This window comes from Thunnus maccoyii, chromosome 19 (genome assembly GCF_910596095.1).
Source record: "Thunnus maccoyii chromosome 19, fThuMac1.1, whole genome shotgun sequence".
NCBI lineage: Eukaryota > Metazoa > Chordata > Actinopteri > Scombriformes > Scombridae > Thunnus > Thunnus maccoyii.
In genome coordinates, this window is record NC_056551.1 from 1,263,270 (window position 1) to 1,280,282 (window position 17,013).

The following is a 17,013-nucleotide window of genomic DNA, read 5'->3' on the forward strand; positions in this document are numbered from 1 at the left end:
TGTCATTTTAACATATTTAATACAGTTACACGGATGCACCTTTCTTTGTTTCTGTTATTCATTGCTTGTCATTTATAGCACAGTAAACTGTTTTCATTCCCATTCTTTCATTCATATGATGCATCATTTGTACATTGCACATACTTTTTACATCATTTTAATTTTTCTTCTTTTACCTTTAACTTATTCTATTTTAGTTTATTTTATGTATATTCGATTGTATTATGTATCTATATATGGTAATACTGTGGTGACCTTATTTTATCCTAAATGATTTATTACTAATCATGTAACCTTTAAATGACTGCTGACCTAAATCTTGTTGCTGTAGTCTTTTAGATTTTTGACTTTGTATTCCAAATCCTCCAGGAACAGTGTGAGGCTGTGGAGCAATATTTGTGTAGTGGTCACAGTTAGAATTACAGGTTACATCCTACAACCAAGATGTACCATCAAAGGAAACAGGAAAACATGTTCAAAGCAACACATACACATTCAAAATAAGTACATTCTTTTACAATTTAACCATTAAGTTGATTATACAGTTTATATAAAAAGGCAACATGAACTGTAGCAAGATATTATCACCATCACCATGCCTCATGTATGATGGCAGTCAGCAAGTCAGACCCAGAGACAGATACTAATCACCCTTTCATCCAGGCATGTGACTGCTCAATGTACACCCAACCAGCGCTGGCACCATTTATGTAATGTAGCTATCACTCCAACCCTGTCTCCTGGAAATTATGTTTATTTACTAAACTTTTGTCCCAATTGTAGGGGGGTGGTCTGGGCGGATGGAGGGCGTACAAAACGCAGGACACCTGAGAGTGAGATTCAAAGTCAGCAATGTGATACAACTTGCATGGGTTGTTGTGTCTTTGCTGGTTGTGTGTGTCGCTCACACACTCTGGAGAATTTTAATTTGACCATGCACTTCATTGATACTGTTGCATCATCTAAAGGTGGGTAAAAACTGTACATTTCAGTGTGATTAATGCTGTATTTTGTTGTATTTTGGGGGGGGAATACATGTTCAGGGAAACAAGTTCATGGATGTGCTCCATGTTCAGATTATTGACTGTGTGATCCAATGATTTCAAGTATTTGCACAGCAGCTTGAGATATTCATCTGGAATCAAATCTTCTCTAACCACTTACCAGACAAGGGGGCGGCTGTGTCTCAGGAGGTAGAGCAGGTCATCCACTAATCAGAAGATCAGCAGTATGATTCCCAGCTCCTCTAGTCCCCATGTTGAAGTGTCCTTGGGCAAGATACTGAACCCCAAATTGCTCCTGATGACTGTGCCAGCGGTGTGTGAGTGTGTCTGTAAATGTGTGTTAGATTAGATCCTGATGAGCAGGTTGGCACCTTGCATGATAGCCATCAGTGCCATCAGTGTATGAATGTATGTGTGAATGGGTGAATGTTGACATGTATTGTAAAGTGCTGTGAAGAAATGTGAAAAATGTAACTCAGATTCACCTCTTTTCTTGTCCCTGTCATCCACTAAATCACTCATCCTGCTGAAGGTCACAGGTGGATGGGGTCTATCCCAGCATGCATTGGGTCAGTTTTCACACCTACATATGCACATGTACAGTCAGTGGAGATGTTGTTTTGATTATTTCTTTGTAATATTAGCATGTATTTTTCCTTATTTCACAAGTAATTTTTCCTCATTTTGTTTGCACTAAATGATCTATTTTTTATATACTAATGTTTTTTTAATGGGCCTGTGGCAGAAAACTGGAGCACTTGGAGAAAAACCACACAGGTCAAGAGAGAGCAGGCAAACTCTACACAGAAAAGTCGAGGACCTTCCCTCTGTGAGGTGGCAGCTCTAACCCCTGAGCCATGTACATTTTTGGGGGATTTTTGTAAAAAGGATAAACATACATAATATCAAGATATTCTCTCTGTGAAGAGAATCCAAATATTTGTCATACAAGTTTCTAGCCTCTGGAGTAGTCTTTTATGAGTTGGTCCCTGTTTTGTTTGTCTTGTGCATGCACATGAGGACACATGTGCAAGCTCCTGCTAATGGTGCCACACTATTCCAATGATGTATAAGTGGCAGTGATATGCCAAGATAGGCAGCAATGCGTCAGCAAAGGCAGAGAAGAAAACATATTAAACAGGGATGTAAATAATGCAGGATTTTGAAAAGTTAAAAAAAATGCTTTGCAAATGTTTTATAAGGAAGGAGATGCATCCAACACAACCTTAAAGATACACACAATGAGTAACACATTGGTTTACAGGAAAATTCTACAGGGCCCCTTTAAATATTGCAGATGAAATAAATGTGAAAATAAGCAAATCTAGAGGTCATTATGACATTTATCTATTCAGTTTAACATTTATCAGAATGTAGAAGTCAAGCGTATCATTGCTTTTGATTCATTTCCAAGAGGCCCAGAGGCGGAGAGTGAACCAACTGCTGTCAATCAACACTCACATGGCAGACATCAAAGCTACTATATGTCTTCATATCTTATTAATGGAACAATAATTTCCACAATCAGCACACTTATTAGAGGGCTAAAATTTAGAGATTGAGACCATAATGACTCATTGAAAAAAATGATCATCTTAGTATTTCTACAGAGAAGTTGAGGCTTTTTGAATGGGAGTCAGTTGGAACATCTAGACGCCGTCAGTGGTTCTGCACTTTAAAGTACTTCAGACTCAAGATAAGGTAGCTTATTTTTTATAGTGTAGAAGTGCAGAGTTTTTTTCTTGGCCCTTATTCAATTTTTTATACATGTGTATTATGATCAAATCTAAATCATTTTTACAGTAAGTTGAATAGACAGAAACAGTTGGAACACCTGCATTATGAGCAGTTTTCTTGCTGGTGAAAAGAACAGCCAGAGGTGTTGAGATTAGCTCTATGCAAAAAAAAAGTAAAACAATCAGATCAAGCAGAACAAGTGAGGAAGTGGATAAATCAATGAAGGACATCTCTACTTTTTACAGCAAACCAATCCCAAAAACAAGATGGTTCATTCAAAGATGATAATCAGTGTTGTACCGCCATGTTGTCATGAATATTTATGCAAAAGCTGCAATGAAAGAATACCTTTATTTCATAGCAGGTCTATTGTAATACCTGAAAAAGTCAGTTGGCCACATGGAGGGATTCAATTTCTGCCAGGTCACAAGACAAGGAGGAGATAAGGGGAAGGATGGCTATATTATAACAGAATGCATCCAACATGTATTTTTAATCATTTAATAATTAGAAAATGTGAATTACATTTCAGTCCAAGTTCATTATCAGTTGTTTGTTGATGTAATGTTAACATTAATGAATGACAGCTATAATCCCACCCAACACAAAAGGTTTCTGTTCATTTTCATTAGTTTTGCTCTTCTCTTGGGATGGTGACAGAATACAGTAAATCGAATGAATAAAAATCACTCTACACACTTGAACTGTACTGATTGGTAAACAGGAAGTCTTTGGCACGTCCCATAGGGGTTACTGAGTGCTCTGATGCTGAAAAAATCCAAGAAAGTTCCTTCTTGGAACTTTACTCAGCAGCTAACTCAGCTGTCCTGTTCCATGAGACTGACCTTACAAAGTTGAAAGTTGGATAACTTGATTATCCACAGGGAGACAAACATAATTTGTGTGTGTGTGTGTGTGTGTGTGTGTGTGTCTCTGTGTGTGTATGTGTGTGTGTGTGTGTGTGTGTGTGTGTGTGTGTGTGTGTGTGTGTGTGTGTGTGTGTGTGTGTGTGTGTGTGTCTCTGTGTGTGTATGTGTATGTTACATTCATGACTACCATCCCTCTTTGTATTCAATTATGCTAAATCAGTTCAACTGAATGACTCCTTCCTTAACATTCATGTTGTACCTCATGGATACACACAATGAGTTATGGAGAAGAACACTGAATGTAAACATAATGATGATGATGGTGAGGATCAGATGGTGGTGAGAAGATTGCAGTTATGATGATGAAGATGGAGAGCAGAAGGCAGTGAGATGATGGCAGAAATTGCTCTATCTGAAGTTTTAACTAAATACTTAACACTACACTTTTAAGTGATATATATTTAAGTCATTATTTCAGTTATTTGATCTCTTTTGAGTTTTTGATACTGTATATTGGTTGTATTGTTTTGTCATTCTTTCAGGACAGGACTGGGCTGTTATATTTCCAGTGTAGAGGCAGTGAGAACAGCAGAGGGCTGAGCAACAGTGTGCCACAGCAGCTGCTTCAGACTGTAATGATCTCCTGCTGGAGAGAGCAGCGTTAACCGGATTAGCAGTCCTCCTGGCTAATGAGCAGGAGAAACTATCTGGGGGGTCTGACCTTCCACACTGCTGTGAAAAGATATAGCAGAGCCTGTCACAGTGTGATTATCAGCATGACACCCTACTGCAGTACAGGCAGCCCTCCAGACCAGGAAAGGGAAATTTAGACCTGATGGAGGATGTCACGGAGCAGCATGGGGTCTATTTCTGTGTACTAATGTCCTGCTTATGTGCTATTTGAGCAATCAAAATGTTTCCTTTCCAGTCCTTTCCCTTCTGCTACCCTGTGAACTGCTGTGCCTGAGGTCGGTGATGTTGTTTGGCCAGTCTATCTAATACTTTGCTCTATGAGGGGCCGTGCAGGCCAGAATTCTTTCTTTCTGTCATTTAACATACATACAGTATATTTTCACTCTCATGTTTTTCCTCCGACACTCATACATTTTCTTTCAGATGTATGAATATATCAAGCGATGCCCTCCGGGGCTGAAAAATGAAGTCAATGCAAAAGTGCCAAAACTGCAGTTCCTTGAATGGCCACTTGAGGCTGGCTCCAAAAGTGAATCAGTCCCCAGAGACCCCCATGTTAAAATGCCCAACTTTACAGCAGAAATAAACATGTTTACAGCCTGGTACAAAAACGGTTTCGGTCTCTGCAGTTGCTACCTGTTTAAATTCTATTATGCTGTAACATTATGCATAATTAAGGAGGTGGCTGAGCCTCAGCAACCAGGCTTCATTCATCCCGCCTCAGCTCCACCTCTTTGCCCATTTTGGATTGGCTGGGAGTTAGGCGGAGTCAGGCACTGCCAAGATGGTGACGGCCGGAGCCGCCCACTTAGAGCTTCAAAGCCACTCTTCAGAATCCAATGGGTGATGTCATGGCGGCTACATCCATATTTTTTACAGTCTACAGTGTACATATATATATATATATTTGTGTGTGTATGTATATATATATATATATGTGTGTGTGTGTGTGTTTGTGCAAGATCAAGCATAAAGCATAAATGTGGTGTATAAGAGAAGAATGAATGTATATGTGTATATGTGAGAGGAAAGTGAAATCAAGTTATTTACTGCTGAGGTGCTGCAGCAGGTTCTGGTTTAGATAACAGCATGGAAGGAGGAGAAATAAACACAGTACTACAGCAAGCTCTGTCTTTTCCTGTCTTACCGGGTTGTTAACTATCAGTCAGATTGCCGTTTTACAGACAACATTGGTCTCCAGAGGATAAATCCTAATGTCGTTCATTTTTCTCCCAACACTTTGGTCCATAACAACATCTCAAAAACTAATGAAAAGACCACTTTGAACTTTGCTGTGAATGATCATGCTCTTCAGAGGATGAATCTAAATGTATTTGGTGACCCCCTGACCTTTCTTCTGGTGTCACCACTGTGCCACAATTTCCACTTGAATGGAAGAAATACCACAAATGAATAGGTGATATAGTTATCATGGATTTAACTGATTTTCCAATATTTTTATCAATTATAATGACTCCTGTTTATCTATGAAACACATGTGACACTTACTTTCACTCAAAGGTTGCTGAGTTTCACCAAAAGTTGTTTCCACAGGCCCACACCCACCTCTAATGGACCAGGTTGTTTGTGGGCTGTTATAGCATTATTCATGAGTCCCTACTCTGATTGGCTGGCAGTACTGCTGACCCCCACTCCCTCCCTTCACAGAAACAATAGCTCCTTTACCAGAGAGATGATGTTTATCAGTATACAAACAAACTTGTATAGAATTATTTACATACTAAATAGTATTATTTGTTCCCACGGTGACATAGTGCTGGGGGGCCACTAGGCTGGTGGTTTTTCATCATATAAGAAAGTTTGTGAGACACTGAAGACTATCAGTTTCATGCTTACAACACTTCTCACAGTGAACATCTCTGAGAGCAAAATCCACCCTCAAATTGTGCTTTTTGTGCTTTACATACATTAACTCTACATAAGTGAATGAAAGGGTTAGTAGAAGAAGTAAAAGCATCCACCACTTTATTTAAATCCACAGCAGCTCAAATGACCAGGAATGTTTTCTTGGTCATGCTGGTCCTTAGTTCATTACAAACATACATCTCAACATGAAAAACAAGATATCTTCTTCATAATTTGTGTGTCCATTTAGTATTTTAAAACTTTCTGGATTAGAGAATTGAGATAGTGTGCACTAGTCTAACTGCACAGGCTAGCTGATTCACTCTCTCCTTCATGCTACCTGTTTATACCCTGTTTTTGTGATAAAACACTGTATCTGTATATATGTCATTTTGTCACTGTATCTGATGTAATGTCATACTGTGATTAAATAGTTGAAAATATACCTTGGAAAAACCATTGTATCTTGCCCTTTTAATACCTGTCAACAAATAAAGAGAAATTCTAAAAGGATATCGGTACCAGCTGAATCCAGTTCTGAAAGGACTCTGGATTTGTATTGGTCCTGTTTCCACACAAAGTTTGGGTCTGACATTCTTGACTTTATTCAGGTGTACTTTTTTGATAAATTGTCCTTTTCATTAAAATATATTTTCTTTTATATCTTTGAAAATAAAAGCTAATGTTTCATAACTAATCTTACTTATAAATGGTGAAATTCTACAAACATAAATATCAGTTTAGTTACTCTTGATCTCTCTTTCTTTGTATTTGAAAAATGATGTAATAGGTATTTTTGATAAGATTAAGTTTTTTTAATGCTTAGGTTATAAGCATGGTGCATTCATTTACAGATTTTTAATTTAAATTTAAATTTATATTTATTTTGCATTGTTCCATGCACAAGTTGTTGCTGTTTGACTGATCAGTATAGTTTCCTACCTCAGAAGAAGACAGTGGTTCAGTCCTCATTTCATTAGCTGCCATTACTTTAACACTCAAGTAATTATTTCCCATTCTGATAAGTAAATACTTGATATTACACACTTTTTCTTTCTCTCTGTTGTGGTGGTTAATGGTGGTGAAAATCATAAATGCATATGACATCACAACGGATATGTTGACACAACAGTTGTGAGCCACAAATATTCACTGGGCATGACCAGCTGCGTAAACGCTGCAGCGTACTTTGTTTAAAGAACAACAAGCACTGTGTTAAATATAAAGATCACAGATGACAAAATAAGTCTGCAGCAGTTATTCCACCAGTAACATAATTTATTTTAATACAAGCAACAAGTAAAATTTCTGTGCTTGTAATAAAATGTAATTCTGAACCCTGTCTTGTTTTCACCCTAGGTATGCTGCTAGATAATGATAATGATACTTTCTACAGAAAAGCCATAAAACATTATAATTTATATTAATGGCCTTTGTTACCGTATCAGGTTGTTCCAAGGGTATCATGTCACTAAGCTAACCCTGGTCTAATTTAATTTATCACCGAAACAGCCAAACCTGATTATAGTGATTCAATTTGTGGAGCAATGATGTCTCACAAGGTATTATTATAAGGTCAGTGTGATCAATAGTTCAGCGTACTATCAGATCAGAGGGAAACGCTCGTCTTGAAGGCTCCTTAAGGTGACCTGTATGGATCAGGCTTCCAGTTAGGATTTGCACCCAAACATTTCACTCATATGTGATAGATGAACATGTAATTGCGACACCATGGTATAAAATAATGCTGCTGCTATAACAACCTCTGCTCTTCTGTTGAAGACTTTCCAGCAGATGTTGGAAACTGGCTGCAGGGATTTGCCACAAGAACACCAGTCAGATCCAACACTGATGTTGGTTGATAAGACCTGGCTCACAGTCAGTGTTTCAGCTCATCTGAAAGGTGTTGGATGGGGTTGAGGTCAGGGCTCTGTGCAGATCGGTCTAATTCTTCCACCGCAAAATGAGAAAAGGATTTCATTATGGAGCTGGCTTTGTGCACAATGGTACCATCATGTTGTAGCAGGTAAGAGACAAACACAAACTGCTGACACAAACCTGGAACAGCACTTTTTGTCTAAGCTGGAGCGCTAAGGTTTCCCTTCATTAGGGGCAGGGATGGATCAATCTGTTAGCGTGCCCCGAGCAAAAATCTGTTGGACCTTGTTGACCTCCTCACCCTCATGCTTTGTACACTGTCATCTCCAAGTTCCCATCCAACCCACCACTGCCGTGCAGGAATAAAACTAACTGGTCCAGCTTTTCTCTCTGTTAGTTTGTTTGACTCAACTAAGTTTTTTAAGCCAGATTTTGACAAAGGTCCCCTCAGCAAGACAGGGGCACCAGATCAAGTAATTCAGAACCTGCCTACGTTGATACTGTATTTTAGTGGTGCAAATTCTTAAACAATGCAATGGATCAAATTACGTAAACCAACTGACATGCGGTGAACTTGGGTGTCTTGGGCCTAGGAGCAGTTGACTGCTTTCAGCTTCCACTTCTACAGAAGTGGACATTTACTTGTAATTTCATATTTTTATCGTTGTATTTCTACTTAAGAGATATGATATTAATATTTCTTTCACCGCAGCCTTGCAGCCAGCAAGGTGTGAGAAAACTTCTAATTTTGGAATCACTTTGGTGTCCATTATTCAACTTTTTTTTTTTTTTTTTTTTTAAAAAAGATTGTATTTATTTTCAGCACTGAATAGGATTTTTGAAGCATAAGTAGTTGTTTTGTTTTAATGCTGCAGCTCCAACAGTGTTTGGGTCCCTTTATTAATTTTGTGAGAAAAATATGTTTTTTGCACCTCTGTATATTGGTGCTTTCTATAAAAAATTCTGTACTATAGTATATGTACTGTACCAATTTGATTCAAAAATACCTGGTAATTCTTTTGTATTTTTTGGTTGATTGATGTTCTTCAGGTGTGCACACTGAATTTTCCTTTAAAACTGTTCTCCAATTGATTTGGGGGCACAACATACCCTGTCATTTATTATCTTTTTGCTTTCATGCTGGTTTATTGTGTGCTTTTTAGTTAAGTATAGTATGAAAACATATTGTACAGTAAAATAACAGCTGCTTAAAATGCTGTGACCATATGTGCAGGACACTTTATAAAACATATGTTCAAGTGTGCACTGACGCAGAGGTGAACATATGTGCTGGGGCACAGGTGTGGGGGATAAATCAAATTCTGCTTTGGGTCCTAAAAGGCTTGGGCCCCCGGGATACAATACACTACTGCGAGGGAAGTGTTAACCCATTCAGAAACTAATTCTGTAAGGGAAAACACCATGGCGTTAACTGTTAAACCCCACAGAATGGCGGCAGACACCCTACAACTTGTCACAGCCTACCTATACAGGAAGCTTCCACACAGACAAACAGACCGCAGCGCACACAAAGAGCCTGTTGGTGCAGTTTCAACCCCTCCTCGTCCCCACCTCCATAGGAGCCTGATAACGTCACGCCTACTATTTGGGTATTGTGATATATTCTCGCGACATTTCTGTCCCCCTTGGAAAAAGAGACGCGATTGTTATCTTCTCGCGAGGCCCCCTTAACATGAGCCCACCCTTCAGTGATGCCGACTGCAGTGTGTATAATAACAGCGAGGGAAGCTCTGGGAGTCTAGGAGGAGCTGCGGCAAGGTCGATAACAGCATCCTGCTCTGAACTACGGAAAGACCAGAGGCGGACGGGATCTAGTCTAGTGGTTCCGAGAGAACGAAATTGACCGGAGATTTTTGGATTTACTACGACGGACGAAGAAAGCGGAAAGTGGCTGAAAGTTTCCAGCCTGTAGCCTCATGTTTCAAGACAGCTAGCGAGGTATCATCTACTACTACCGCTCTCCACACGGCTGCCTGGCGCCTCTTCTCACCGGGCAGAGCAGCGTGTTCTTCCCTGTAAATAGGACGTCAGCTCTGCGTTTGTCACAGAGAAACTCCCGGGCTCTACACTTCCTCCACTTAGTTTTGCGGGCCCTTAACGTGGCTTTCCCCACTCGGTTTCCACGTTCATTTGTGTTTTTGTGCCATGTCAGCGCCATCCTCCGCGCCTTCCGCCGCGGCGGAAAATGATTTTCTAGCCCCTGATGCTGGGCAGAGGCCGCCGGGTCCGACGCCCAGCCAGAGCCGGTTCCAGGTGGACATTGTGGCTGAAGCAGCGGGCGCCACCGAAGATAAGTCCCCGAGTTCCGACGCCTCCACCACCGTCCCATCCAGCGATAAGGCCACTCCCGGCGCTCCTACAGAGAGTGCTGATCCAGGAGCCGGGGGAGAAGAAGCCAAAGGCCGGTTTCGTGTGGTGAACTTTGCGGATCCATCAGGAGCGGGGAGCGCGGCCTCCCCGGAGGCAGCGCCGGCTGAGGGGCTGCAGAACGGGGACACGGTGATGAGCGAGACCAGCTTACATTCATCCACTGGGGGCCAGCATCACTATCACTATGACACCCACACCAACACCTATTACCTGAGGACTTTTGGCCATAATACCATCGATGCCGTGCCCAACATCGACTTCTACCGGCAGACAGCAGCGCCGCTGGGGGAGAAACTGATCAGACCCACCCTGTCGGAGCTGCACGACGAACTGGACAAGGTAAGCCGACACACATGGCTGTGAGAGCACGGGAGAGACAGACATGATGCTGCGGTGTGTCTCCCGCTCTTAATGTGCTGGTAGGAACCAGCTGATAACGTTTTTAGTAAGTCGTGATAATGACAAGGAACGCACAGCATGAGCCCCGGTATGTGATGAGCTGACATCCTCAATTCACCCTTACACACAGCAGACCCTATCATTTCATTCCACATCATGTGTTGTGCATGCATATTGACAGTCTGTGCACATGTGCAGGCAGAAACATGTGCTTTTCTGCACTGCTGCTGAGACTCTTTTTGAAAGTGTTCAGACAGATGCTATGGCTGACAGAGGGAGGACTGAGGCTCTGCTAGAAGTGTAGCTGATGTTTTTTTATGGTGCTGTCAGTTTGGTTTGCATTACATGAGCAGTAAAAGTATTAAAGGAGCATCGTCTGCTGTTTGCACTGGTTGTAATTTGTCATGTGATTCTCTTGTGAATGGCACAGTTTGATTGGACGGTCAGTAAGAGGTCTTTTCCCAAGTGAAATGTTCCATGATATCATTCACTCACCATTATTTGGCCTAAAGTATGTGGACGCACAAACAAAGTATATGAACAGTGAGCGGTATTCTGCTGCTACAACAATGTCAACTATTCTGGGAAGCCTTTCCATTTTGGAAGTTGGCTGCAGAAAAACACTGATGCTGGGTGATAAGGTCTGGCTCACAGTGTGTGTGTTCCGGTTCATCCCAAAGGTGTTGCATGGGGTTGAGGTTAGGATTCTGTGCTGTCCAGTCAAATTCTCCCACAGCAAACTGGGAAAAGCATTTCTTTACGGAGCAAGCTCAGTGCACAGAAGCATTATTAAAATATCATTGTGTGCTGTAGCATTAAGAGTTCCCTTCATTGGAACAAAGTTGACCAAACTAAGAAAAACACAAAGGACCTGGGTGTCCACATACTTTTGGCCACACAGTGTAATTAGCTGCTTGTGACCCTTCAGCCTCAAAACAAGCATTAAAAAGAAAATGAATCATTTTGAAATTACTTAATGTAGACACTTGTCCATAGACTTTTGGCCACACTGTGTAAGTGACTTAATATGAATCAAAAGCAGTGGAACACATGATTTCTATCATTTTATCTTGGTCAGTGACTTGAACTCTCTGTGGCAGCAATAAGCTTCAATCGTGTCCCATCATGCAAGTTCTCTGCCTCCAGGCGAACTCAACAGCAGCCAACTTGACTGATTAGTTGCTCTTTGTGCATGTTGTTTTCAGTGAAATCAGCAGCTGTGTTTGGTTGGAAGGACACTTGGGTCACAGCAGCATCTGACTCTCGGAGATGATTTTGTAGGAGTAACCACAGGTGCCTCGATCTCAGATTTGAAAGAGTCATTTCTGCCAGAGCAGGGTGAGCTGGAGTGTGTTTATCTGACCCTGAGTAGCCTTTTAATTGTCAAGGTTACATTTTGATAAACTTCAAAGTCACAGTTGGCAGCAGTTGCCTGGCTAATACATCATAGGAACCTGTTCACACCTGGCATTAAAATACAACTCGGGTGATCCACAAGTGGACAGCCCTGGCATCAGAATGCCACACTTGTGATTGGATATCACTTCCCTGTTCTATATGCAAATACAAACGTCATTTCCGTTTGCAAAGACCAAATGAGTTTTTATTTTTAACTGACCAGAAGCAGCAGTGTACTACTCACGCCTATTCTTCCAGGAATTCAAAGAAAAAGAAGAAGTTTGTAAAGATCTTGGTGTGTGGGCAAAATCAAAACGCCTCGGCCCAAATGGAAATCAGACAGCATTCACGGGAATTCATTTTGCCTGTTGTTGTGGCTTCTACTTGTTGTTTCGCACTTTAATATGAGGACGTCAGTTGAGTAGACGGTCCTTCAGTGTGGCCCGGGACACATCGGCGTGCACACTCCTAAAAGAAACGTGTCCATACGCGGCCCAGACCACCTCTGAATGAGCAATCCCATCTCTCAGTGCCTCCTCAATGCATCTCGGGTGCGTTCACACCTGTACTTAAAGCTTTCCACTTGTGATTGAATCACCCGAGACACATTTTAATAGCAGGTGTGAACAGGGCCTCTGCACTGGTTTGCTCACTCTGGAATAGCTCTCTGTTCCAAAGCCTGTACTGTAAACATCTTGGCTATGAATAGAAGACATTCATGCAATGCAGTACATCATCGGTGGCAACCACTTTTAACTTTATATCCTCAAGTGCTTTTTTTCCAAGTTAGAAAAACAGTTCTTTGATGCAGCTTGAACAGATGATTATCATTATTGATAACAGATCTGTATGACATGTATAACAGCATGAATCAGTGGGGCTGTGTGTGTGTGTGTGTGTGTGTGTGTAGCTGTTAGTTCTGTTAAGTGTCTATAAATGAAGTCAGTTACCATAAAAGAACACTGTTCTTTGTTTGACAGTAGAAGAATCAAGGTAACAGATCAACTGCTCTCTTGTGGACACACTATGTAACAGAGACACTTTTTTCCAAATGACCTCCAACATATCTTTGACTTTTCTTTGCTGACATTTCTTGTTAGGTATCAGTTGACATGCTGTACTGACATGTATGCCAATATATCAGTATTGTCAGATACAGTATATGATGTCTATCAAAAATGAAGTTTTATGGAAGACTCATCAGAAATAACAAACATTCCTGTTTGCTTTCTTGGATAATAGTTATATTTGTGTGTTCACTACAGAGGTTTTGTGTATGTGTGTGTTTTTTTTCTTTTACAGATTGAATTTAACATTTAGAACTTTGGAAAACTAGGAAAGATAGAGGATGATACATAGTGTCTTGACCTATTAGCTTGAAGTTGGTCTCCATTAAAAAATGTGTTTTGTTCACATGATGTTTGAGCTTCACTCTGCAGAATGATGCATCTGCAGAGTTTCTCTCCACATTTTTAAATCTTTGTTTAAGAATTTGTGACGTCAAAACTAGTTTGGAGCCAATCATGATCCACTATGCAACTCACACAAGTGTAATGTGGAAACTTGAAGCTTCCTGTGTACAAACACTGAGAATGGTCTTTACGAAGGAGACATCTTGTGTCCAGCAGTTAAACTTTAAATATTTACATATTCACAGATTCTTTGGATTTTAACAAGATATTTTTTGTGGAAAAAACATATTAGACTCCAACTGTTATTCAAAGTATTTTTTATGTCATAAAACATGTCTGGAGGGGATCTTTTAAGCTTTTGCAGCATTTTTGGGGCGGTCTCAGTAAAGTTGCTGCCTGTCGCTGCAGACAACACCACATGTGAAGAAGACAATTCTTCCTGCATTGGAAGATGGATTTGTCTTCATTTTGTGGAGGCTGTTCACAGTCTTTGTGCCAAACATTTCATTGCACTAACTTTCAAATTAATATCAACCCTCCTGTCTTGATTGCAGTAAGACAGCAAGCAAGCATATTTTCTCAAAGCCTTCAAGCATTTCTTTTGGGTTATTCCTGTTTTGTACATTTTTGGTGAATTTACAGACTGCTATTTGCAACTTCTCAGAATTGTCCATGTCAATGTCTGTTACATTAATCCACCACAGTGATTTTTGGTACAGAACGACTGGGACATTTATTGCACAAGCGCTAGATTAACGTTAAGTAACTTCCTGTAGGTGCAGTCTAGTTAGATGATTGTGACACATTAACACTAGAATTGCTGGTTCACTGCACTATTTACACTTGTTTACCAAGTAAAAGATGAACTAGAATGTGAATGTTGGGAAGTCAGCCATGACAGCGGATAGTATTTATTTTTTGAACTTGCACAGACATGAAGTTTGCAGGGGTTAGGTAATCTATCACGGTTAACATCATGTCTTCCTTTATTGGCGGTGTGATGTTATCATTGTGAGTGCACATTGATTTGAACATTGTGCACCGTAGTAGCATGCAACACAACAAACCAGTTTGGCAGATTACAAGTTTCATGTCTCTGCAGGCTGATTTTTTCATAGTGAACAGAAACAAATGAGTCTCTGGTAGGTGACAAACACATATTTAAGAAATGAAACACCATGGTACGGTTCTGAAAGTGATTGTCAATAATGTATTTATGAGGGATTTGTAGTAAATATCATAAATCATTAAAAACACTAGTGTAATCCCGCAAATGTGGTAATGATATAATTTGTATGGCTAATTTCCCAGTCTGGTCCAGTCCAGTATCACTGTACTGCTCAAGTGGTCACATGATGGTTGAGTCTACATGGTCATGGTCTGGCTGGTGGCTCCAGTTAAGCTTAATGCTTTGAAGTGGCACAAATACAGCATGTAGACAAAATAATGGAAACAGCATTACAAGAACTGTTTTTTGCTTCTTCATAAGAATATGAAACTATGTACATGTGGTTTAAAAAAAAACAATCACCACAAGGGCAATTTAGCAGATGCTATCAATCATATCACATGATCATCAGCATCTGAATAGCCTACTTTAAGGACTGTTTTTAAGCTTTTGAGCCAACATGGACCAATAAGTAAGAAAAATGGAAATTAAGCTGTTAGTTGTGTCTCAAAATAAAAAAATCAGTTGCTTCTTGTATAGGTGACAAATGCCTCTAACTGCAATTTGACTCTTCTTTGTACTAGATTTTGGACGTGTGATGAAGTAACTTGAGCGTTATCCGTGAGGGTTTTTCACTGTTGAGTCTACCCACTGTGAGTCTGTGTGGCGACAAGCAAAAAAATGGCTTTAAACGAGAAAGGAAGTGATAAAATGTTGATTTTTATCATCACGGCATGAGCACTGTTTTCTAAGCTTTAGCTTGAGGATGTTGAGGTGATTTAGAAAAGTGATGAGTGGCCTACTGTCCAGGGTCCAAGGCTTGTTGAGAACAGACTATTGTTGGTAAACCATAAGCAGTATTCATAGTAGCTAAGCAAGCAGTGATGGTCCCACTGACCTTGTTTTCACTTTATCAAATTTGTGAGCTGAGATATCGGGCTGTTCAAGGGAAGGCCATCATGGCATGCCATGTTAACATTCCAGAGTGAGATATGACTGGGACAAAAAAAATGTTCAGCAACTCATTAGCTGCATCTCTCTGAATATGGCTGCATTTTTGTCTTCTGACACTTTTTAAATCTTTCATACAAGGCCAAGGCCAAGTGTAAGAATAAATTCTAAAATGAATAGTAACTAATTCCTAAGAATAAAATCTGCAGATTGTATGCATGCACCACCCATTCAATTTAATTTTATACATTTACACATTATTACATTATTTCTCAGTAGATCTTTCAGATCTTTATTGCATCATATTAAAAAAAATGACATTTTATCCACTTTGCATACTCTTATCTATTTGAGAATATAGTTGATTGCTCAGCTGTAAAAAGTCCTGAATAACTAAATTAAGTGGAAGATGGCCAAAAATGTTTGTCATGTGTATGTAAAAAAACAAACAAACAAACAAACAAGTCATCCAACATAATCCTCATTGGACTTTTAAACAAGTATTGTAGGAGTATTGTTGGAACTCTGATTGGTTGAAGTAGTGCTATACATGCTGACCTGCATAGAAATGCAGAAAGACACTTATTGCCTGGAGCCATACTGTTACTATTGGAAATGGTATGACCATTTAGTCTATCAATACACAGGATGTGATGTAACACACAATGGATAATGCACATTGATAAGAGTAGTAAAAAAAGCCAGCGCTAGTGTGCAAGTTCTTCTAAGAAGCACGTTTGTACAGTTATCTGGAAATCTTTGATTCGCTGAGTTAAAACCTTCACATCTTTGACTCAGAACAGTCGTTCAGAACTTGGTTATTTGGTTATTAACTAGTGTTTTAGTTGTTGGTATCTTCCCCGCCTGCTGTTCCCGTGGTCCTCCTTGATGCCCCTGCTACTATTATTATTAGTCATATTTCTATTATTACTATTGGTGGTGTAATTTTTATTGTTGTTGCTGTGCTTCGCTGTCTCTCTCTCTCATCTTCCTCCTCTCTCTCTTTCTTTTTCAACCCAACCAGTCAAGGCAGACGGCTGCCCACCTAGAGCCTGCTTCTACTCAAGCTTTCTTCCTGTTAAAGGGGAGTTTTTCCTTGCTGCTGTTGCCAAGTGCTGCTCATGGGGGAATGTTGGGTCTCTGTAAATTAAAGAGTACGGTCTAGACCTGCTCCCAGTGAAAAGATCCCTGAGATAACTTCTGTTATTTGGTGTTATATAAATAAAATGGACTTGACGTGACTTGTG

General features: G+C 40.1%; 1 protein-coding gene across 1 annotated transcript in view; it reads left to right on the top strand.

The window, feature by feature from the left end:
• Positions 1–9,758: 9,758 nt before the first annotated feature.
• slc12a2 (solute carrier family 12 member 2) overlaps positions 9,759–17,013 on the top strand; it is a 72,234-nt gene continuing 64,979 nt past the window's right edge. Inside the window, exon 1 of the mRNA XM_042394384.1 lies at positions 9,759–10,777. Coding sequence (XP_042250318.1) covers positions 10,214–10,777 — 564 coding nt within the window. The 5' untranslated portion in view covers positions 9,759–10,213. The remainder of the gene's footprint in view (positions 10,778–17,013) is intronic.